The 21,245-nt window shown below is 52.2% G+C and overlaps 7 protein-coding genes and 1 non-coding gene across 8 annotated transcripts; 5 read left to right on the top strand and 3 right to left on the bottom strand.

Moving 5' to 3' along the window:
- Nucleotides 1-596: 596 nt before the first annotated feature.
- On the top strand, nucleotides 597-1,068 carry K489DRAFT_390869 (uncharacterized protein; the record flags this gene model as incomplete). Its single annotated transcript, XM_033606640.1, has 3 exons — nucleotides 597-599; nucleotides 757-819; nucleotides 886-1,068. 3 exons carry the CDS (start codon nucleotides 597-599, stop codon nucleotides 1,066-1,068), a joined length of 249 nt encoding a protein of 82 aa, XP_033456226.1.
- Nucleotides 1,069-1,473: 405 nt separating this feature from the next.
- On the bottom strand, nucleotides 1,474-2,855 carry K489DRAFT_384092 (deoxyribose-phosphate aldolase). Its single transcript, XM_033605775.1, has 3 exons — nucleotides 2,415-2,855; nucleotides 2,132-2,283; nucleotides 1,474-2,060 (listed from the first exon to the last, which is right to left on the bottom strand). Exons 1-3 carry the CDS (start codon nucleotides 2,625-2,627, stop codon nucleotides 1,535-1,537), a joined length of 891 nt encoding a protein of 296 aa, XP_033456225.1. The 5' UTR covers nucleotides 2,628-2,855; the 3' UTR covers nucleotides 1,474-1,534.
- A 1,295-nt stretch (nucleotides 2,856-4,150) lies between these two features.
- On the bottom strand, nucleotides 4,151-4,261 carry K489DRAFT_t56. The gene has a single exon. It is a non-coding gene; the product is annotated as a tRNA-Pro (tRNA).
- A 362-nt stretch (nucleotides 4,262-4,623) lies between these two features.
- Nucleotides 4,624-5,336, top strand: K489DRAFT_302640 (carbohydrate esterase family 3 protein; the record flags this gene model as incomplete). The annotated part of the gene is made up of 2 exons (XM_033600459.1): nucleotides 4,624-4,736; nucleotides 4,790-5,336. Coding segments are annotated over 2 exons (660 nt in total), but the record flags the coding sequence as incomplete, so codon positions are not given.
- A 1,027-nt stretch (nucleotides 5,337-6,363) lies between these two features.
- K489DRAFT_413099 (glycosyltransferase family 8 protein) lies at nucleotides 6,364-7,678 on the top strand (the record flags this gene model as incomplete). Its single annotated transcript, XM_033608003.1, has 3 exons — nucleotides 6,364-6,800; nucleotides 6,863-7,000; nucleotides 7,066-7,678. 3 exons carry the CDS (start codon nucleotides 6,364-6,366, stop codon nucleotides 7,676-7,678), a joined length of 1,188 nt encoding a protein of 395 aa, XP_033456223.1.
- Nucleotides 7,679-8,621: 943 nt separating this feature from the next.
- K489DRAFT_384087 (uncharacterized protein) lies at nucleotides 8,622-9,357 on the bottom strand. The gene is made up of 3 exons (XM_033605774.1): nucleotides 9,023-9,357; nucleotides 8,771-8,883; nucleotides 8,622-8,706 (listed from the first exon to the last, which is right to left on the bottom strand). The coding sequence occupies exons 1-3, from the start codon at nucleotides 9,221-9,223 to the stop codon at nucleotides 8,697-8,699; spliced, it is 324 nt and encodes a 107-aa protein (XP_033456222.1). The 5' UTR covers nucleotides 9,224-9,357; the 3' UTR covers nucleotides 8,622-8,696.
- A 106-nt stretch (nucleotides 9,358-9,463) lies between these two features.
- On the top strand, nucleotides 9,464-12,617 carry K489DRAFT_384086 (uncharacterized protein). Its single transcript, XM_033605773.1, has 2 exons — nucleotides 9,464-9,731; nucleotides 10,033-12,617. The coding sequence occupies exons 1-2, from the start codon at nucleotides 9,723-9,725 to the stop codon at nucleotides 12,325-12,327; spliced, it is 2,304 nt and encodes a 767-aa protein (XP_033456221.1). The 5' UTR covers nucleotides 9,464-9,722; the 3' UTR covers nucleotides 12,328-12,617.
- Nucleotides 12,618-16,111: 3,494 nt separating this feature from the next.
- K489DRAFT_390865 (MFS general substrate transporter) lies at nucleotides 16,112-17,584 on the top strand (the record flags this gene model as incomplete). The annotated part of the gene is made up of 1 exon (XM_033606639.1): nucleotides 16,112-17,584. One exon carries the CDS (start codon nucleotides 16,112-16,114, stop codon nucleotides 17,582-17,584), a length of 1,473 nt encoding a protein of 490 aa, XP_033456220.1.
- Nucleotides 17,585-21,245: the final 3,661 nt, after the last annotated feature.

The raw sequence follows: 21,245 nt of genomic DNA, 5'->3' as shown, positions 1-21,245 counted from the left end.
TCTATTGCCGTCACGCAATGGAATTCGCCACGAGTGATCACGCTGAAATTAATAGACTGAACCGAGGCACCATCGATGTGGTTAGTGTCCAAGACACTTCGAGCATATTCTCGTGAAAACGAAGATGGCACTTTGGCCATATCCACGAAGAACAATGAACCGCGGCACAGTGGAAGCTTCGAGCCAACGGCAATCACAAAACTTGCATTGCCATTGACGTCTCGCGAGCTCCAATGACGGAATGTTGCTGGTCGCGTGAGGGTCGACGATCCGCCACCCTGTAGTGTTCGCTGAATGCGGGCAAAAGGCACGGACGATCGGCGTCGTCCGTAGATGGCATTGGAAGACGTGGAGGAGTTCCCAGTCCCCCCGGCTTTTGTGTAGAAAGTGTCCCGGGGGTTTTGCCGCCCACGCCATCGAACTCTTGGCGCACCCAGCTGCACTAGCAAAATCCAACATCACCATCTATAATGCTCCCCCTCTCACGACACACCGCCATCGATAACTGCTCCGTGGCATCGACAACGCATTTGAAAGCAAATTCACGACCTTCACCACAACAACAAACGCAATAAAAATCCAGAAATACCGCAATCATGGTACGTTGGGAGAATTTGGGATCGGAGGCGCCCGTTGTGTGGCACACGATTGGGTGGCGATCTTTCGCGAGTCTCGTGGCAGCAATGGAGGATGATTCTGCTGTCTGGTGTTGGACTTCACGAGCGAACACGATACTGACGGAGTATTTTTCTTTAGGTTTTGGCCGTCGATCTGTCAAACCCCACCCCTCAGGCTGAGGCCCGCAAGCACAAGCTGAAGGTATGTGTCATCACCCAGTATCATACAACATGTGACCACAAGATCACGCGCTGACAGGCCTAATAGATGCTTGTGCCCGGCCCTCGCTCTTTCTTCATGGATGTCAAGTGCCCCGGCTGCTTCACCATCACCACCGTCTTCTCCCACGCACAAACCGTCGTCGTCTGCGCCGGCTGCTCGCAGGTCCTTTGCCAGCCCACTGGTGGCAAGGCCCGTCTCACCGAGGGCTGCTCTTTCCGGAGAAAGTAGAGGATTCGCGTCAACCTCGAAAGGGTCAATATTTTCTCAGATCCGTCACACGGGCTAGGGTCGGCATGAAGTCATTGGCAGGTCACAATTTATGATGAGGGAGCACAAGCGAGTCTGCGTCTGCTTTTACGGACCGGAGTTATGGAGTGTACAAAAAATGCATCGGAGGCGAGATGGGATGATTTCGTCGTCAAACGAGATTTGCGATAGAGAAACCGGCAAAACGGAAAGCGATCTGGCGAACCTCTTCGATTGGGAAAGGATTTTGTTAAACCTTTTTATCGTGTTCGGGGTGAGGACCTAGATTATACCATTTACCACCCCATCAAGGAAGTCCACCCTTGCTGCCGCGCGATGATTGTTCTTCATTGACACTTTGCGCGGTGGATTGAATTAAATCATTTATACCGTCACCAACGTTTCGTCGTTTCATCGTTGTGCATCGTCATGATACGTAGCAACAAGATCAGTAGTCACCACCACCACTAGAGGATTGTCTTCCCGCTCCATGTCCTGTGAATTCGGCTGGCAAGTTCCTCTTCTCTCCACCGGCCTCCTTTGCAATCTGCACACCAGCACTGCACCCAAGTCTCACAGCACCTGCTTCAAGCATAGCCTCCGCCTGACTCAAATCACGAATCCCACCAGAAGCCTTGACACGCATCTTCTCCTTGCCATCTTGCTGCGCGAGCACTGCCGCACATGCCCTCATGGTCCCCACATCCTTCACCTTCGCGCCCTCCCCGTGGAATCCCGTCGACGTCTTGATGAAATCGAAATCATTGCGTCCCGCTATCACCGACGCCGAAACGATCTGCGCGGAGGTCAGACGCGAGGTTTCGAGGATGAGTTTCAGGGTTGATGTTGGTGCGGCGGTCCGGAGGGCGTGGAGTTCGGCGTGCACGGCTTTATAGTCTTTTTCTAGAAGAGGGTGGTAGTTTAGGACGATGTCGAGTTCCTGGGCTCCGGCGGTTGTGGCTTGGGTGATCTCTCTAGGGGTTGGAGATTAGCGATTGGGGCTTTTGATGTGAATCGTTTCTTGGAGATCTTTGAGAAAACTAACTTCAACTTATGATCGATGGGATAGTCACCCTCGTGAAAGCCGATGACACTCGCGACCAGGATCTTCGAAGTCGAGGCCGTTGGTGACGAGGGGGAGAACCTCTCGAGGTTGTCGACGCAGCGTTTCACCCAGTTCGGGCGAACGCAAACGGACTGCCGATAAGAAGCGATCAGCGTGATCCAGCAAGAACAAGCCTACTGTCCCTCGCTCCTGCCAACCCTTACTACATGGCTTGCAAAGGACCCGTGTGAACTACTCCATGTATCATGAATGAATGTCATACCGCAAACTCCCACTCCCATGCTTCGGCACACAATTGATCGATCTGCTCGGCGGTTGCATCGAGCTTGAGCAGGGTGTGATCGATCAGACCTCGGAAGGCCGCCGTCTTCTTGTCCGGAAAGCCATACTTTGGCTCGATGCGATGCGGCTCAATCTTGCTGGCGACTTCATCGATGAGCCCCTGCCAGGCTTCGTTTGTCTCTGGGATCGCCATGTCTTCAACTCAGCCTTGACAACAGATGGTGTCGAGGGACGAATGTTTTGCAGGATGTTGGATGAATAGAGAAATATATGCAGGGGCTATTTACACAGGAAGTATCAATCGCAAAACAAAGGTCAAGCCGTACGAACAATAGAACTGTGCACAGCTCCTCGAAGTACATGCTCTCCAGGGCTGGCAAGCTACCACGGAGACAACCTTCCAGCCTTGGAAGCTTTCCTTGTATGATGCCCTGACTTCGAAAAGAAACTTGGGTCGAACCGGGAGTTAAACCCGGGAATCAAACGACCTTGGTTTTGCACTAGCGACGGTATCGACCGAGCCAATGAAAGCCTGCGAGTGGTGGAATCCCAGCCCACGTGACCGGATCTTGCAGCTGAACAGGGAGCAAAACTTGACAAAACAGCGCTGCGCTGTAACTGGAGGGCCCTCAGTCGCTTCAGCTGTTCAATGCATGGCAGCATTTGGTACCTTGATGACTTCCAAGGTTGTTATGGAAGTGCATACCATCACAACAAATTTGTCGCAATTCACCGTGCTCTAGCTGCCGGCCACCTAGTCACATTCGAACCATCTATTTGCCATCAATATGCGCACCCAGTGACTTGGGCAGTACGTCGGGAAATTGTGTTCCTTCCATGCATCGGTGCTTCTGGTAGTGCAATTTGGCCAGAGGCCAATTCTCAGCACCACAGCACCTACGTTTGTCCTAGGGCAATGAGCGAACAACGGGTTGTGGTACAGTAGAATTCTCTCTGCGACGTCATGTCATGATCACACCAAGAGTTCCTCTCAGGAAAGGGATCAATCACAGGAGCCAAACACACGCTCTGGCTTGCACACATCACTCGGGGACTTGCTACGAACCACACGAGCGTATAGCGCTTCCAACTCGATGATTGGATGGTCACGACAGCGACTGCAGCGACAGCAACAGAATGTGTATCAGTCTTCGTTTTCTATGCGAAGGTAGACATGGCAGACGGCATAGGCAGGTCTCAGATGACACGGAATGTCTTTTTCCGTTTCTTTTACTGATCGTATTCTGGTACAATAGTCATTCTTCCCCCATCGTGAGGACTGTTTCGAGGGATACCCCACGTACCTGCCTGGACTGTACTCTCAGGCTTTTCATTGCGTGACCTCTGCAGTCACTGCAAATAACGACAACATGTCCAATTCCAAGGCCTCCCTTCTTCCGTAATGCATAGCATTGAAATATATGGCAGTGCAGATCATCACCTGCACGCTGTATTTGTCGCATCTTGCTTCGGTCTCGTCCGTCATGAACTCACACATGAACAATCACCGATCAACCCTAACCGATGAGCCCTGATTGCAGATGAGTTGTGCTGAAATACTCCATGTCGCCTCAGAGACAATGGTATAACTCATCAACGGCGCTCGCCACATACTTTTGCCGTCGTTAGAATGAGCTCCTGATTCCGCTCTACAATCCTGTGCAAAAAGAACTGCCAAAAAATGAGTGTCAGGCCTTCAAAAAGACAAAAGAAACAGGGTCGAACCGGGAGTTGAACCCGGGACCTCTCGCAAATTGATCACTGGGAACCAGTGACCGCACTCAGGGTGTGCCCTAAGCGAGAATCATACCACTAGACCATCCGACCTGCTGATTTGATGGGAGCGAGAAATAAATTTGGCTATATACAGCTTCAGCATACCGTCTCCAGCATGCCGTTGCAACCGGCAACATCGTCTCGGCCTACAGAACTCCGAAATGCAGTTCATCTCCGCATTCATAATTCATGAGCAACTCCTGAAATGTCAAACATGAGAGCAAGAGATGTGGATCTCAAACGTGCTCGTATGGGCCCTGCTTATGATCGCTATAGATGCAAGGTATAGCCGATCGAAGAACGATGCATCAAAATGGGTGCGAACAGTAAAACCGTCAAGCAATATCACACCCATTGTTGAAAGAGATGTTGCCAATGCGAGTCCCTCGGACACGCGAGAAGTCATTGGTGGAAACGTCCCATTACGCGTGTTGCTCATCGGTGATTCCATTCTGGTCGGTTACGCAAGCATGGACTTCAATGGCTTTCGACAAAAGTTATATGATGCATTTGTCAATTCTGGTAAGTACAGGTATAGACGCGCGCAGCTTCACTCTCATGCTCATCCATCCAAGGCAGCACATCAGTCGATTTCATAGGGACTCAACAACTTGGAAATGATACGAAAGTCGCAAATCATTTTGAAGGATACCCTGGTCATCGAGTCAAGATGTTGCACGATAAATTGATTGTGAGCAACATTCTCGCACAACAGCCGAACATTGTCCTGGTCATTGCAGGTACGAACGACCTGAACCAAGACGATATTTTATTTTCAGCAGATGAACCACGGGCTCTGGCATTGTATCGTTTCCAGCGGATGTTGGAATATATCACCTGCGTCGTACCAGATGCCGTCACTCTGGTGGCTACGTTGCCCCCGATCAAGAACGAGACGGCGCAGGCATTGGCCGTCGAATTCAACGCAGGCATTCCTGCGATTGTCGAGCCCGGACAGGTCGAGGGTTTCAAGCTCGGCGTTGTTGAAATGGCCGACATCGACAGAAAGTTCATGGCGTGGGATGGTATTCATCCCAATGACGAGGGGTATAGCATCGTCGCTCAGCGTTGGTTCGACGCCCTGCTCAAGGTCCCCACTGGTTGGATCCAAGCACCTCGAAATCCCGACATGGTGGCTATGAACGCAACCGCGAAGACATGTGCAGACCGCACCAAAAGCCCCAGCCTTTGCCGTAGTTGTCAGGGAATCTGGAATTGTCTTTGGGAACAGCCTGGTATGAGATGTGGTGGATATCGATGACGAATCCCGAGACGAGGAACTGCCTAATATTTCCTGAGTTGTCTGGAGGCATTGACACCTGAATGTCTGTTTCTGATGTCTGCCAGCACGCAGGCTAGTCACGCATACACGCCCTTTCGGATTAACGACTTCTACCTGTGTCAGACTGTTTGCTTTTGAAGTCGTCCTGGCACAGCATCGGCAAACACGGCCTGCAGAAAGTATGCCATGAACCAGCACAAGTACGGAGACCTCAGACAAGTCACTGCCTAATGTGTCGAGACGACAAGAGCCCTCCTACTGTCGGCACCTCTAGAGCGTCAACATAAGCCCACTTGCTGCTTTTAACGAACTTCATCCAAATTTTCTACGTCTGAAACAATCCAAGCTCGGCAATCGTGTCTTTCGAGAGATGTCGGTCTACCGAGCAAAGCGAAAGCAACATATCACATTCATGAAAATACGAAAACGCCACCGAGCTCGACGAACAAGCAGCTGAATCCAATGCGAGGCCAGCTGTGTGAGTTGCTGTGGCGAACGCATAATATCAGACCATATCTTACGGAATACAGTAATTTGTATGATAGAAAAGACGCTTCTTGTATGTGGTAGCAAAAATTTGTAAACAGTATAGTACCATAGTTGTCAAAAATGTGCATGTACATTTGAAAAACTAAAACACATCTGTCTGCCGTTGCGCCTGCATAAATTTATGCACGAGCCAGGGGTTGTCGCAACTCCTGCCGAGGCTTACCTAACCATGAACTCTTGGTCAGGGTGTTCCGCCGCGACATGTTCTATTGCAGGACGTCAAGACATTCAATGTTGCGGAAGATCGTTGCCATCGCATTATCTATGCGCATGTCTTAAGAAGATATCTTGCGCTGATATTCATTCTTTCGAGACGACTACAATGTTGGCTAACAAGAATGCGATCAATCCGATTCTATTCGGTACCATCCTGGCTTTGGTTGCAGCACTGGCGTGGGTGACGATCGCGACCTCAAATTCAAGAAATCAGAACATATTCGAGCACTTTCAAAAACCACTAGCAATAGATCACCAGTCATCGAATTCGTCAAATCCAAAGGATCCCAGCAATTTTGGAATCGGGAAAACCGACGATCCCAACTTCTTCAGCTTCAAGGCATTCTTCCAGCAAGACTTGACCTTGCCCAATCCCGAATTTGATATCGAACGTCTGAAGACATACAAGCCCGTCAACTATGCAGGTCCCGGCCGCCCAACTTTCGCGGCTTACATGTCGACGAGGAATAGTACTATCCATGATCCATACTTCTGTGGCGCACAACAACTCGCCTACCGATTATTATGGGATTCGCGATCAAAGTAAGCGGCACAACATACTGCATGAAACACGAAAGCGATTTTGGCTGACATTGCCTTAACAGATCCGAAAAATACCCATTTACAGTGTTTGTTGCGCCGTTCATTCCGCAGGATCAACGAGATCTATTAGCCGCCGCTGGCGCTAACGTTGTCGAACTGCCAACAGTAAATTGGCATTCGACAGCTTTGACAGATGCAAGGTAAGTAAAGGACTCTGTCTGACCATCAAAGACAACACCGGGTTGGCGCTGACACAATGAACAAGATGGCGCGACTTATTCTCCAAGTTGAATGTGTGGAACCAAACTGAATTCAGTCGAGTCGCTCTGCTGGACACTGATGCATTCCCACTTGAAAACATTGACGCAATATTCGACGAAGAGCAATCGCCCGAGCTTGATTGTGTCCGTGGGCTTTTGAACGAGGACGACTTAGCTGATCCAAAGCTCGACGAATTGTGCAAATACGTCTACGCAGGCGTGCATGATCCTGGTCTTGGTTACAAACAGGTCAACGGCGGCGTGTACGTACTCAAACCGGATCAGGCCATGCATGATCGTCTCCTGCGCGAAATGGCCAAAGACCAATTCGACGACCATCTTGCCGAGCAGGCTTTTCTCAATGTCGCCTTCCGCTATGATGGACCATTTCCCGCAGTGGACATGGGCCGGACGTGGAACGGCTTCATCCCCCAAGAGAGCGAAGAAGGCAAATTGAAAATCATCCACGAAAAATTGTGGGTCATAGAGCGAATGACCGACCGCAATCTGAGCTGGGCATTACACTATTTCAACGATACCTGGGACGATATGCTCAAGCTATACGAGAGTGACGGATTTGAGACTCTGCGAGGATCCAGGAGTATCAATCTCTTCTGAATAGACGATTTCAGCGCGCGGAAGCGTCCACTCCCGTCTACGGATCGTAATACAACGTCGAGGAGCTATAGAGCTCACGCCAAATCAGGTATCACGTAAAGTCCGAGTTGGGTGACTTTAAGCACCTTCATGCACCATTCACTAGATCTCACCATGCGGCCAGCGTGCCGAGATCTGCTTTTCAAGATACCGCATGAGCGTCTCTGTCATGACATACCAAAGACACTCGACTTAGCGTGCAGATAATCTGCGTGGGCTTGCAAAAAACAGAGATACCACCTCTTCGGAATTGGCATCCAGCCATCCTGTGAGACGCCGCGGCGATGCGATGCTTCTCAGACTTCCAGTACATCCCTTGGAGAGCAAATTCATCAGCCGCTACGAAGTAGTATGTTTGTGAGCATTGAGAAAAGATGGCCCGCACGACAGCATCACTGCTTCGCATTCGCTTCGATTTTCCGCCTGTTCATGAGCTGCAGCCGAAATCAACCAACGTATGAGCCACCTTTGGTCTGTTGGCTGCATAGCTTCGTCGGCACGCTGAACAGGTTCTTGAATTGAAAAAGGGCTTGCTGTGAGGGAGCAGAATCTCGCAGAAATTGGAAGATTGTTAATCTGTGGAAATTAGGTGTTTTTCGACAAGGTGTACATTATTTTATCACGATAATTGATTTGACACCAGGCCACGCTTGACCCCATTCGTGTGACAGTGTTCCCGAAAGCAAAGAAGAAGTATGTGCCATTGCTCTGCCCGAAGAGTTGCGCAAGAAAATGTAAATACTATGCTCTCACATACCAACACGAGCATTGAGTCCATGACCAGAACAGCGCCATCGCGTGCCGACTTGCCCGAAACTACACCAGATTGCATGGGTACCGCAGCAATGAACATCATGTCAGCCGTTAGAGAATATGAAAAGAGTGCGAAGGCACCAGTGTGAAACCCCATAGATCGCTCTCATCATATACAATGCTTCAACACAGAATGATATTGTACAATCATGATTTCGTATCCACATCAGTCCCAGCTAGAGAGACCGCAGTGTCAGCGATTGTGCGCAGCGTCATTCATAGCGTTGATGTTAGGCTTACCCAGTATCCTTCTGTCGGACGATGTCGCCTGCATTGCCCTTCTGCTTTCCACTCTTGCCTCCTTCCACCACTAATCGATCGAGCTGGAAGAATTGGCTGACAACAGTTTGTCTCTGTCGTCAACATTATCAGCCACGATATTCTCGACATGTTCTCGATAAATATCAGATCCTTCCGCCGGTTCCGATATGACACAGCCGAGTGGCCGTTTCTTATTGATGACCTGGATGGACAATCTGATGAGTGACGTACCCTTAATATTTGCAGCTCTTTTGTGCCCTTTTGCATGAGATCCTGTATTCTCTGCGTATCGCTCTCGGCGCGATGTTCTCTGAATGCATCCCTCGTGCGTCTCTTTGCATATTCTCTGAAATTGTAGGCGGCGAATTGGCGCGATTGGCGCAGTAGTGATCTGTAAAGCGAGCGGACCTCGAGCGCGGTGGGAGTCGACATTGCGTATTCGTTCCGATTGGACCGTCCGTGTCTGTGAGATAATTGGTGCAGTGCGCAGTATGCAATTGATGTTCTCTGACACAATGCGCTGCCAGTGAGAGCTCTAGAAATTCGCCGTCGATGAAATGTTGATTATGTCATGCTTTCGGACCGCTTCAGGGCTGGCTCCGGGGCCCGGTCCGGATTGGCGTGGCTTTTACTCTGTCGTTGCCAGGACCTCCGTTTCCCGAGCGCGTTGAACACGACTCGCTTTTGGGGAATTTGCGACACGCGCAGCGCACTGTTCAAACAATCAGCTAACACAATATCATAAAAGACTATCATCAAGAACCTTCTACAGATTCGCCTGAATTGCAGATTTCTCGAGTATCAATCATACGACCAACGCGACAGACGCGCACGCGCCACGATCGCGACCATACCAGCATAGAAATTGTTCCGAGTCCTGATTTATCGAATACCTCAACAATAGTCGCGGCGCGAGAGCGCCAACGCCATTATGGCTCCGGTACGTGTGTTCAAAATTCAGCGCAGCAACCAATTGCTTCTATGCGAGGCACACATCCTCCACGAAGCGCCTCGAAACACAGTGTACACTCGCGCGGACGACTAGCCCGAAGCACCCAAGCAGCTGAGGAGACCGCATGTCATGGATCTTCTCACGCTTCATCATTTATGACTCGTAATCCTTAGCAATTGTCACATTCTCTCTGGATTACCAGTGCTACTGTGTTTCTCCATCTCATTTATTTTCTTCTTCAATATTCTCACAAAATAAAGCCTCGCTAACATTTCTTTGTGCTCGATAGTACCGTCCTCCTGGTCGTAGCAATCGTTCTGGTCGGACAAATGCCGACAATGATGTCTTCGAAGGATTGCCTGTCAAGCAATGGTCTCAATCAGTATCGCGCGTGTCAATGGTCCCTCCAGTGGCGGAAGTTGTTGCCGTCGTGGACGATAAATGGGGAGATCCTCCACTGCCTCGCGACTACCAACTGCTTTCTCCGTGGACTCAACAGCTTTTGCGCCTTGCACGTTCCGGTAAAGTAGGCACCAAGCGGAAAGCCGGTTCCAACAATACAGATGAAGACAAGCCAGACGACAACGGCAACGAGGCCTCGAAAATCGCATTCGACGATCGAGGCTACCTTGCGAAAAAGTGGAAGCCTGTACCGGAACAGCAACTAGAGCCCGAGCATAAGCATTTCGAATTCCTTGCAAAGAGGCGCAAGGGTCTGCCGAGTCTGGGCACCGAGCTCCAAGGTGGTCCTATTGCCATGCGCAAGACCAAAGTACAGAGAATTGGGCCCGAAGGTGAAGTCACCGTGTATGACGTTTTATTACCGGTTGGTCAGACGATTGAAGGCGAGATCACCGAACCAGCACAATTGGCCGATGTTGTACCTGTGTTTGCTGCGCCCGGTACTGTCATCGAAGGCCTTGGTGTCGCCAACGAAGCTGGAATTGTTGTGGCCGAGCCTCTTCACAACGCACCTCGACGGAATCGACCACCTCCAAAGAAGAAGGGTGGACCTGGCCGAGGCAAGAAACGTGTCACCTTCACCAACCCCGACGGATCTACGTATACCACTATTGTGCCAAATGCAACGAAGATTGTACCTCAGCCAGGGCAGACTGTAAAGCATGTCGCCAAGGGAGAGGAGGCGAGCGAAGATGTCAGCGCAGAACAAGCGGCAGCTGCTGCAGCCGCACAGCAAGACAATTCGCAAGAGGATGGAGGCGATGATGAAGGGTCGGGTGACGATGATGGTGACGATGATGGCGAGGAGGACGATGATGGAGATGACGACGATCGTGAAGAGGGTGAATTGACCGACGACGACGCTCCAACCGGCCCGACCACGAATGCTGCCGCGGCCGAGAGTCGAAGTGTTCCGCAGATACCCGCGAAGCCGTCTCTGACGGAGGCATCAAATCACACCACAGCAACCTCGGATTCTAAGCCCGAAGAAGATGTGGAGATGTCTGAAGCACCAGGCGAATCTACCATTGAAACTCCCAATGAGGGAGCGGACGAATCTATGATGGGTGAGGACACATACTCTCCTGAGCTATTACCAGAGGAACCTGCCGATGATTACGAGCCGACGGATGACCTGGTAATGGAACCGACAATTGCCCCCACGACTGGCGGGGCTGATGGGCCGATAGCTGCGCCAATAACTGAGACTGTCACTGAGCCGTCAACAGAGCCAGCTACAGATGTTAACACAGTCCTCATCGCTCCACCAGACGCCATCGCCATCGAGGTCACGATAGAAGAGCCGCCGGTGCCAACTGTAGAGCCCGCCACGGCATCAGAGGCACCAGTAGAGACAGTTATTGTTGAAGCTCCAAGTGTGGACAAGGGTTCGATAGAGCAGCCTCCAAGCACAGTGACGCACGATGACAACGCAGCTTTAGACCATCCTGAGAGCGCGGCATCTCTTGCTGATCAGTCGCCAGTAGAGCCTATCGAGGAGCATGCATCAAAGGACGTGCAAGAAGAGCCGCCCGTCGCGACACCTGCCGTTGAAACCACAGCTGAAGCGACGGCTGAGACCACCATCGAGCCTCCGGTTGAATCCACGGCCTCTTCCGCTATCGAAACTGCAGCTGAAACCAGAGCTGAGAGCGCACTTCCACCGACGGCCGAATCTGCAGTCGAACCTGTCACTGAATCTATCGCCGAAGCTGCCGCCGATTCGACCACCGAAACTGCCGCTGAAGCTCCTGCTGTTCCCGCGGCCGAATCCACCGCTCAACCAGTAGAGCCTTCAGCAAGTCAACCAGAGGAGAAAGCCCCACCGACAGATCCGGTCCAGGCCACATCTTCTGAAGAGACACAATCAGATTCATTGCCTACGGAAATACCACCAGCGACGACGGTCTCAATCGCAGAAGCTCCCGAAGCATCGAATGCAGTGACTGCTGCAGAGTCTGTAGCCGCACCAGAACCAACAGAAGCAGAAGCTCAGGAGCCTGCCACCGAAGCTGAAGGACAATCAGCGACCGCAGAAGAGCCAATATCTGCACCGCAGACTGTTGCTGCAGAGGCAGAGGAAGATCTTTTAGGTGATCTAGAGAAGCATCTCGAGGAATAGCAACCTCCGATGGTCACCTGGATTCACTCGTTCGCATATTCACACGCAAACAATACACTTTCGGAGAAGACAAATTATTTTTCGCCGATGCGATGACATATCGATTTGCATACTTATTACTGAAGACTAGGCGTTGCATGGGGTCTCTTTTGCTTTCTGGAAGACTCGCGGTATGCCCTGTGTAACATTGTTTCTTGGTCGATACTGTGACAATAGAAGTTCATGTCGCTTTTGACTTTGAGTATCCTCCTTCGCGTTGTGTTATCACTACTATGCGATGAGCTCCCCCACTTGCAATATTGGCCAGTCTCCTGTCTGTATGATTGGTCTGGAGACACACGATATGGTGATTTGAACAGAACTGAGAAAGCTGTGCAACTGCATCGTGGCATGTACTGGCGATCGTGTACACGAGTCTAGTCCTGCCTGGTCAATTGTGTATCTGCTTCGGCAATCAAAATACACTTTCCAGACAAGGCGATGTGCGCCAACCCCCTCCCGTCCAGCCACCACCGCAGGGCATTCTTCACCGTCGAAGCAAGCACTGAACCTGAAACCCATCATGATCGTCTATCATATCTCAAAGGCAGGCAGCAGAAACTCTATTTACTGAGAAATCCACCCGATTTCTCCGTGAAGACTATGAAACGAGACTGGGTCTGAGAATCAATTTCCAACCAAGCAGGGCTTTCGGCGAAATTTCCCGCCAGGAGTAAAATGTCTCGGAATGTTTAGCCTGGGCAATGGCATATACTGTAGATCCGGCCACCATCTGGTTGATTGAGTCGATGACAGCCTGGTCGTGACGCTTGGTGCCATCGATGGAAGACCAGGAGCGAGGTTGCATCGTTACTTTGGGGGTCCCGCATGTGCATGTATTTGCACGCACGAATCAATCGACGTGCATATGGTAAGCGGAAGGCCAGGGCAAATACTGTATTTCGAGCTTTGAAGGGCTCATCACCGACCCATAATAAGAGTTCTTCAGCGAAGCGGCTCTGCACTACTCATGATAATATGATAATGGCAGCAATGCATGCGTGCTTTCTACGAGAGGACAGCTTTCACGTCATGACGGGCAGAATGGCAGCGTCAGAAAGAGAACGCTTTTCTGGGAAAATGTTCCATTCTTTCACACGAGGGCCCAAGTGGTATTGGCGGCGGAATTGGCGGATGCTGCTTCCTGTATTGGTCCTTCTTTATTATTTTCCAATGCAGGTGTGCAAGTTTGGGCGTCGCAACGGGAGGCGCGATCGGCGCCATCAATTCTCCTGCGGGATGGCGTAAGTGCACGCACGTTCCCACCTGAACTTCAGCCTTTGGCACGGGGCCAGCAAGAAATCAGCTCTCAAGATGTCGGATCTCGAATTCATCTCATCGTTCGCGAAACATCACTGTCGAGCGGTCTGAAAATTGCGGTCAACGAGGAGATGTCGGATCGAGCCAAAGTTACCGAATGGTTTGTCCAGCCTTGTCGGTGATTTAGTGAGACATGCCAGAGAAATGTTCCGCCCTGGAGTTAGAGCGAGGCTGGAGCCGTTAGCGAGGATGCATGACTTACTTCCGTGAACTACGACATATCAACCGGTCGAGATCTACGTTACAACAACGGACACATCTAGCGTATGCGTAGAAGAACCCCGTCGATCAAGTCCACGCAGATTCGTCCACAGACGCTACAGCATCTGAGAAAAGGTCAGGAGACGATATTCGCTTCCTCTGTTCTGGTATGACAGTTGTACACTCTCTCGACTTGGCGAGTATTGGCAAAGATATATCGTCCTTGCATGTCCCGGAGGCCAACGGTTTCTCCACACAATGTCTGCTTTTCCCAGCTGTGACCAGGGAGTGTACATGTCAGCACCATCATCGTCATCGTCATCATCGTCACGCGATGGCCATGAGAAAGGTTGCATCCGCGGCGTCCTGCACAGGCATCGGCACAGACATGCAGGCTGCGATACGCTGATGCGATTCTGACATGAGCGCGATCGCTGTCTAACGCTGTATGGCAGAGATATGCTATCTCGTCTTGCCGTAATCGAGAGCTTGCTCCTGTCAATTATTATACACGAGGCAGAAGTATTCTCATACACATACGGCGGCGGCGTGGCAAGCCTGCCTGCATAGCCGTTGCATGGAGCCAACGGTCGTGTCCAGGTCGCACCTTTCGCAAGTCAAAAGGGCGGACGACAAGGATTGATGCACATGTTGCTCGCCGCATTGCCCGGTCCACCCAGCAGGGAACTCTCAAGGGATGCCGCGGCAATGTAAGAACGACCCAGTGATCTCCAACAAAAATCAAAGCATCATCGTTGCCAGCGACGGTATCGACAAAGAAAATGCAGACGGAGCGCGTGCGGACATTTTCCTCTTGACGTGGAGGGAATCCTGCCCAGCACAAGACATTTCCTTCCCCGCCACATCCGTTGCTGTGCCCGTTACAGAGTAAAACCGTCTGACGAAACGTGCTGATGTGAACTTCTATCCCCAGCCGCTCTACGGTACGAGAGTGAGCGTTGCTTATGTCTTGGAAAGGACAAATTAAACATAGACATAGTTTCGAAGACAATAGTCCGGCGGGGAACCGAACACCGACGCTGAGGGTGAGGCTACGGGTCGGCTGGGAGTGATTAGCGCGCCCCGAGTTTAGCAGCAAGTCTTGAACGACCGAACTGTTTCGGGGCACAACAGTGGACGCTAGCTTGTTTTAGGCGCGGGTACATCGCACACCTCACCCAGACACGACACGATACAGCAGTGCAGCAAATGTCATGTACCGCACTGGACTTGACTGCACTGTACTGTACTGTACTGTAGACATTTCTGGATCAGCACAGACGCTCATATCAGACTCCGCCCGACGATGATGTCGCACCCTGTGGATGCTGCTGTGCCCTCCCAGGGACACGGGGCCGGTTGGGAGTGGTGTGCACTGCTGGTGCTGCCACATTGTCTCCATCCGCATGGCTTGGGGGTGTGAGGCCATGGCCCCCGTTGGATCGCTGTGGCCGTGTGAGCGGGTTTTCGATGGTCTATCCGTCCGTGAACATATACTCGATGCCGGCAGCATGTTTCCGTTTGAGGAGATGGACGAACGCTCGTTGTCTACTCTCTTTCCAATCGACTCGCTGTTGCACACACTAAGCCTCATGTCACTAGTTTGACAAGGGCCAGCGTCGACGATTGTACCGATTCATTTGCCTTGCATGGTTCTTCCCTTTTCGTCCGCATCGACATCTGCAACTATATACCAACGCCCTCGTTGGCGTACATACAAGTCATGTCCGCTACACCTCGAAGCACGGTGGGCACTGTCAAGTCCTGGAATAGCAATTCCACCAGCACATTCACAGAGACCGAAGGCAGTTCATCACATAAAGGCATCGAAGAAGTCGAAGCCGCTCGTCTACGACCAATGACGAATGATCAATTCCCGTGGCTCTCGCAAGAGTTCGAGCCGATACGTGGGCCACATGGAGGACGAGGAGCAGATACAAGAAATCCTCCGACATGGTTCCGCGAAGGTCAAACATTCAACAGAGGCGACTCGCGGCGTTCACAACGGAGTGTCGCGAGGGAAGAAATCGTCGATTTACATTTGATCGTTTCGGATCTCGATTACTACGCCGGTGCAGTTCACGATTACCAGCAAGCCGAAGAAGAAGAGGCGGAATTCTGGGATGAGGAAGCACGTCTCGGGACCGCCGGTCCCTATCCTAAATCATCAGACCGAGACGGCACAACCTTTGGACAGATCCAGATCATCCGCGCGGCGTCCAAGATGGGCCAATCCAAGATCGGTAGCATGCGTCGAAATGCATCCATGAAATCAGCCAAAGCGGAGAGCGATTCCAACCTTGTAACATGGGAAACCCGTACAGATCCGGAGAACCCCAAGAATTGGACGAATAACCGCAAATGGCTTGCCACGTTGACCGTGTCGCTCTTCACATTCATTTCACCCGTTTCAAGTTCCATGATCGCACCGGCCTTGCTCGACGTGCAGACATCATTAGGGGTCGATGATGCCGCCCTCGCTGGCCTGGCCATGTCGGTTTTCATCCTGGGTTTCGCCGTCGGTCCTTTATTACTAGGCCCTCTCTCGGAAATATACGGACGGAGAGTGGTACTTCAAGCTAGCGGAATGTTCTATTTCATTTTCAACCTCGCTGCCGGCTTTTCAACAAACATCGGAATGCTCATCGCCTTTCGCTTCCTATCCGGTCTCGGTGGAAGTGCACCCATGGGAATCGGCGGTGGTGTCTTGGCTGACATCTGGCTTCCACAAGAACGTGGCCGAGCCATGGCGCTTTACTCGCTCATGCCCTTGCTCGGTCCGGCCGTAGGACCCATCGCCGGTGGTTTCATCGCACAATACAGCAGCTGGAGGTGGGTCTTCTGGTCGACGTCGATCGTCGCCATCATCGTGCAGGTCATGGGCTACTTCCTCCTCCACGAGACCTACGCGGCGACGATCCTCCAGAAGAAGAAGAACTATCTGGTCAAGAAGACCGGCAACAAAGACCTCTACACCGAATTCGAGAACCCCAAGAGGAGCATGGCCAGCCACCTCGGCACCGCCTTCAAACGCCCCATCATCCTCCTCACCACCCAACCCATCGTCCAGCTCATGGCGCTCTACATCGGCTACGTCTACGGCGTCCTCTACCTCGTCCTGGCCAGCTTCCCGGAGGTGTGGCGGGAGCAATACAACGAGACCAACACGGGCATCGCGGGCCTCAACTACATCTCGCTGGGCATCGGCTTCTACGCGGGCACGCAGATCGCGGCCAACTTCGCCGACAAGATCTACAAGAACCTGAGGGCGCAGAACTCGGACGTCGGCCGCAGCGAGTTCCGCGTGCCGCTGATGCTGCCCGGCGCCGTCATGGTCCCCGTCGGCCTGCTGCTCTACGGCTGGTCGGCCCAGAACAAACTGCACTGGATCGTGCCCAACATCGGCACCGCCATCTTCGCCGCCGGCAACCAGCTCGTCTTCCAGAACTGCCAGACCTACATCGTCGACTCGTACACGCGCTACGCCGCCTCGGCCATCGCCGCGACCGCCGTCTTCCGCTCGCTGGGCGGCTTCGCCTTCCCGCTCTTCGCCCACCAGATGTACTCCGTCCTGGGCTACGGCTGGGGCAATTCGGTGCTGGCCTTCCTGGGCATCGTCGTGGGCTTGCCGGTGCCCTTCATCCTCTGGTGGTACGGCGAGGGTTTGAGGAAGAGGAGCACCTTCGCGGTGGGATGAGATGGGTTCTCCTCCCTCCCTCCCTTCCTTCCTTCGCGAGCTGGGCTTCTGATACGATTTACATGACTGCTTTGGTTTTCTTTTGGGCGTCTGAGCATTGTTCGTCGTTGCTTTGTTTCTGTCGACCCCTGTCGTCGATTTCTTCCGCGAGCAAGTTCTCCAGCGTGGCGGGCCTCGACCTTTCTCCTTGTGGATTTTTGGCCTTCAGAGAAGGAAATCCCCGTTCCCTCTCTATGCGATCGCTCGGGAGGGGAAAAATTTATTCCATCCTTTTGTTTTGTGGGGGGTTTTTCCCTCGCATGTATGTATGACTCGGTCTCTCCCTGTCGCTTCTTTCTGAAATGGGACCGCTTCCTTCCTGCTACGGCTCGCGTGATGGACGTGCGCATCGATCATCCGAATGAATACCATAATCTATTCCGTCTCTCCCTCTCACAGGAATGCTGCTGATCGATGACCCCCTCCTCCTTCCCTCGTGATGGCCATCGTACAATCCCAATGTCTGCTTGCCCGATTGCTTGCTTTCCGCCCGCCTCGTGACGAAGCGTTCGTCCCCCCCGCCCCGACCCGACTCCTCGGGCCCTTTCGCGTGTACCTGCTAAGAGGAGCGTTGGGGACACAGCGTTGTGCTCGAGGCATTTACTTCCCACGTGATGGCTATTCTTGTGACCTGCATATATATATATATATATGTGTGTGTGTGTGTGTGTGTGTGTGTGTTGGGACCTCACGTGGCTCGCACAGCATCTATCTATCTATCGGTCACACGGTGATGTTGGTAATGTTTCCCGGTCCCAACTCGTCTCTTTCATGATTTATTTATAGCGGACGATGTAACGTTGTACAATCGTTTCACCTCGGAGGGGCGAATGGTAAGCTGGGTCCGATTAAGAGATGCTGATTCCTCCGATACATGTCCAACGTCATATCCGTCCCAACCTCATCCGCCAATGACGACAACAAGGCCATCTCCCTGAGGGCGTCGCGAAGCGTCCGTGTTCGGCACCCGCACGGCCGGGTATACTCCCCCATACGAAAACCGCGACGTATCACCGGGACGAGTCCCATAGACCGTGGAGCCGCCCGTCAGCGAAGTCGGATCTCTCTGGGAAAAGACTTTGGCGCGGAGGATGACGACGGCTTTGGGATCCCCGTTGTCGTGGACGGGGAGGTTCCTCTGGGCGGTTTTGCTGGCGATCCGGGAGTCGTGGTTGCCTTCGTGGAAGTGCCCGGCGAAGACTCTCGGCGGGGTAGTCCAGAGCGGGCGGAGGAGCCGGGGGAAGAGCTCGGCGGTTGACATGTTGGCGGCGGTGGGCGGGTCTTTGGGCCGGAGACCGGGATGGGATTTTTGGGCGTCTCGAGGAGGTCGCGTTTTCTCGTCTTGATTGATGGGTCGAACGACGAGTTTGGGATCTTTAATTCTAGGAAGGATGATCTTGGCGCATCGATTGATTAATCTAACTCTCAGGATTGAAATCGTGGTTTCCCAGTTGGAATCGGAAAGCTACCGTGGATCGTATGGCTGCTGTAACCATCTCTTGGTAGATCTGCTTGCAGGTCCTTGCCAGGGGCTTTTGGCAGATCCAACTTCATGTCATTTGATGCTTATAGCTGATCAATAAATGGTCCTTCTCGTTGAGGATCTGGAGGTATGCCTGTTCACGAATTTCCGGTGGTAGGGATAGGAGGCCGAGACGGTCCTGTGTGGTAGGTTGGGTCTCGTCCATGGTGGGACTCCTGCGAACCTCGGTTTTGAGGTTCGCATTGGATGCGTAGATATGAAGATGACAGTCTCATACTGGGCGCGATTGCTCACGCCTTAATGATAGTTCTCGTGTTGCACAAGCCGTGCTTTCATGCAAGGCGGAGACTTTGCTGGCAAACGACATTTGCTCATTGGGTTCACGCTTGCCAGTGGAACAGTCTTGCATCAATATGGGTTGATTACCTTGTGGTGCAGCCGTTTGCAGGGATCTGAAGGGTTATTCCAATTGCAAGTTCAATTCAAAGCTATTGTCACGACATCGCAGCTGGCATCGCCGCCCGCTCACCAGCAATTCAAGCACGTAATGCAACGGCAGACATGGTCCTGCGCCAGATTGTGGTGAATCGAGAAGGTGAATTTCTTGACAGGAGATGATGCTGGCAAAGCCTGCGTCAGCGCTGCCGTCGGTGGCGGCGATGCGACGATACGATACATGCGAAAAGGGAGGTCCACGCCGGATTGTTCAGCTGCGGCGTTGAATCCTTGCCGGATTCGCTTGCATGTCCGTGCCAGAGGTTGAACCATGATGATGTTCAGGAGGGAATTGTTAGACCGTGGTGTCGAGAGCGGTGTTGCATAGGCTGTTGTCGCAGCGAGCTCTTCCCGAAAACATCAGGTTTTCCCTCGACGTGCCTCTCATAGACGGCAGTGCTTTTGCTCTCTGCGGACAGCAACATTTGCTGAGTGTCCGCTTTGGCAGCGGGCACTCTCACCATCGTCAGTATCGCTTACCTCATGACGCAGCTGTCGATAAATTTCCCTGAACATGTCAGGTTACTCTCGACTTGCAACTCGCATCGAGTGCTTCTCGCCATCATCTGGCGACATGCCGTTCATTCAGTGAGTGTCGCCTTGACAGCGGAAGACTCCCGTCTCTAGCACCGACTACATCCAACGCCTACGCGCAACACGGAAAACCCGGGCTGATACTGAGTCAAAGGCGTCGGAGGGAAAACACCGGGAGGATCTTCGTCGCCCGTCACGTAGATCCCACCGACTTCGCGAAGTCTCCATGTTTCGTCTGAGCGAAGAAGACAGCGATGGTTTCTGAAGGCGTGGGAGGAGGGTTCTACACGATTGTGGAGCACATCAGTGGTATTGAGACTCTCAATTGAATACCCGTCGATGGGATGGTCCACGAGGCGACCTGGCGCTCGAGCGCTGGGAACTGTAGCTGGATGGACGCATCCTACGATGATAAATGATTTGCGATATGCGTACGACCACCTCTGACGTAGATGTCGTCCAGTTGTGGCTTGATGCTATGGAATGTGCGTGTATGTGTACATGTATGATGTGGTATAGTGGTGGAGGATCTTCAGATGGCCGCACCGCGTTTGCATATCACGTGATGAGAGCCCTTGATTGAGATGAAAGCTTCGAACGATGGATGACACACCACATCCCGCTCGAGATCTGACGATGACGAGACGGGATCGGCCGACAACGAAGGATGTCATGAGGCTCATCGAATACGTGGAGACCAACATAAACGAGAAACGAGAAAATGTGATGGTGAAGAGAGAGAGACGCGATCTTGTCTCACCATAGGTATGTAGGGTATGTATCATCCCTCCGTGACAGAGCCGAAGCCCTAAATGGAGAGAGACGATCTATACGGAAAATGGCAAGAGCTCGCAGAAAGAAGCGACGACTTTTCCAACAAGACTTCGAGTATTGTACTGCAATCATTGATGAGGGGCGTGGATGGAGGATGGAGGAGGATGATTACGCGAGCCAAGGATCGAATAAGTTATCATCGACAGGCAGGGAATCGGGGTGGTCACACTCGCTGTACTAGTACTGTATAGTATAGTACTGTATAGCATAGCCCAGCCGGGATCGGGACAAGCGCTGACGTCTTTTGCCTGCCTACCCCCCAGGTGGTGCCGCTCT

The sequence above is a fragment of the Dissoconium aciculare genome (assembly GCF_010015565.1).
Source record: "Dissoconium aciculare CBS 342.82 unplaced genomic scaffold K489scaffold_14, whole genome shotgun sequence".
NCBI lineage: Eukaryota > Fungi > Ascomycota > Dothideomycetes > Mycosphaerellales > Dissoconiaceae > Dissoconium > Dissoconium aciculare.
Note: the sequence above shows the minus strand (reverse complement) of the source record. Positions and strands in the feature narration are given on the sequence as shown.

Coding starts and splice junctions, on each gene's coding strand:
- K489DRAFT_384092 (XM_033605775.1), bottom strand. CDS start 2,627: ATGGCGATCCCAGAGACAAACGAAGCCTGGCAGGGGCTCATCGATGAA. Junction 2,284..2,414: donor CATGGGAGTGGGAGTTTGCG/GTATGACATTCA, acceptor TCTTATCGGCAG/TCCGTTTGCGTTCGCCCGAA. Junction 2,061..2,131: donor CCCATCGATCATAAGTTGAA/GTTAGTTTTCTC, acceptor TCCAACCCCTAG/AGAGATCACCCAAGCCACAA.
- K489DRAFT_384087 (XM_033605774.1), bottom strand. CDS start 9,223: ATGTCGACTCCCACCGCGCTCGAGGTCCGCTCGCTTTACAGATCACTA. Junction 8,884..9,022: donor AAGAGCTGCAAATATTAAGG/GTACGTCACTCA, acceptor TGTTGACGACAG/AGACAAACTGTTGTCAGCCA.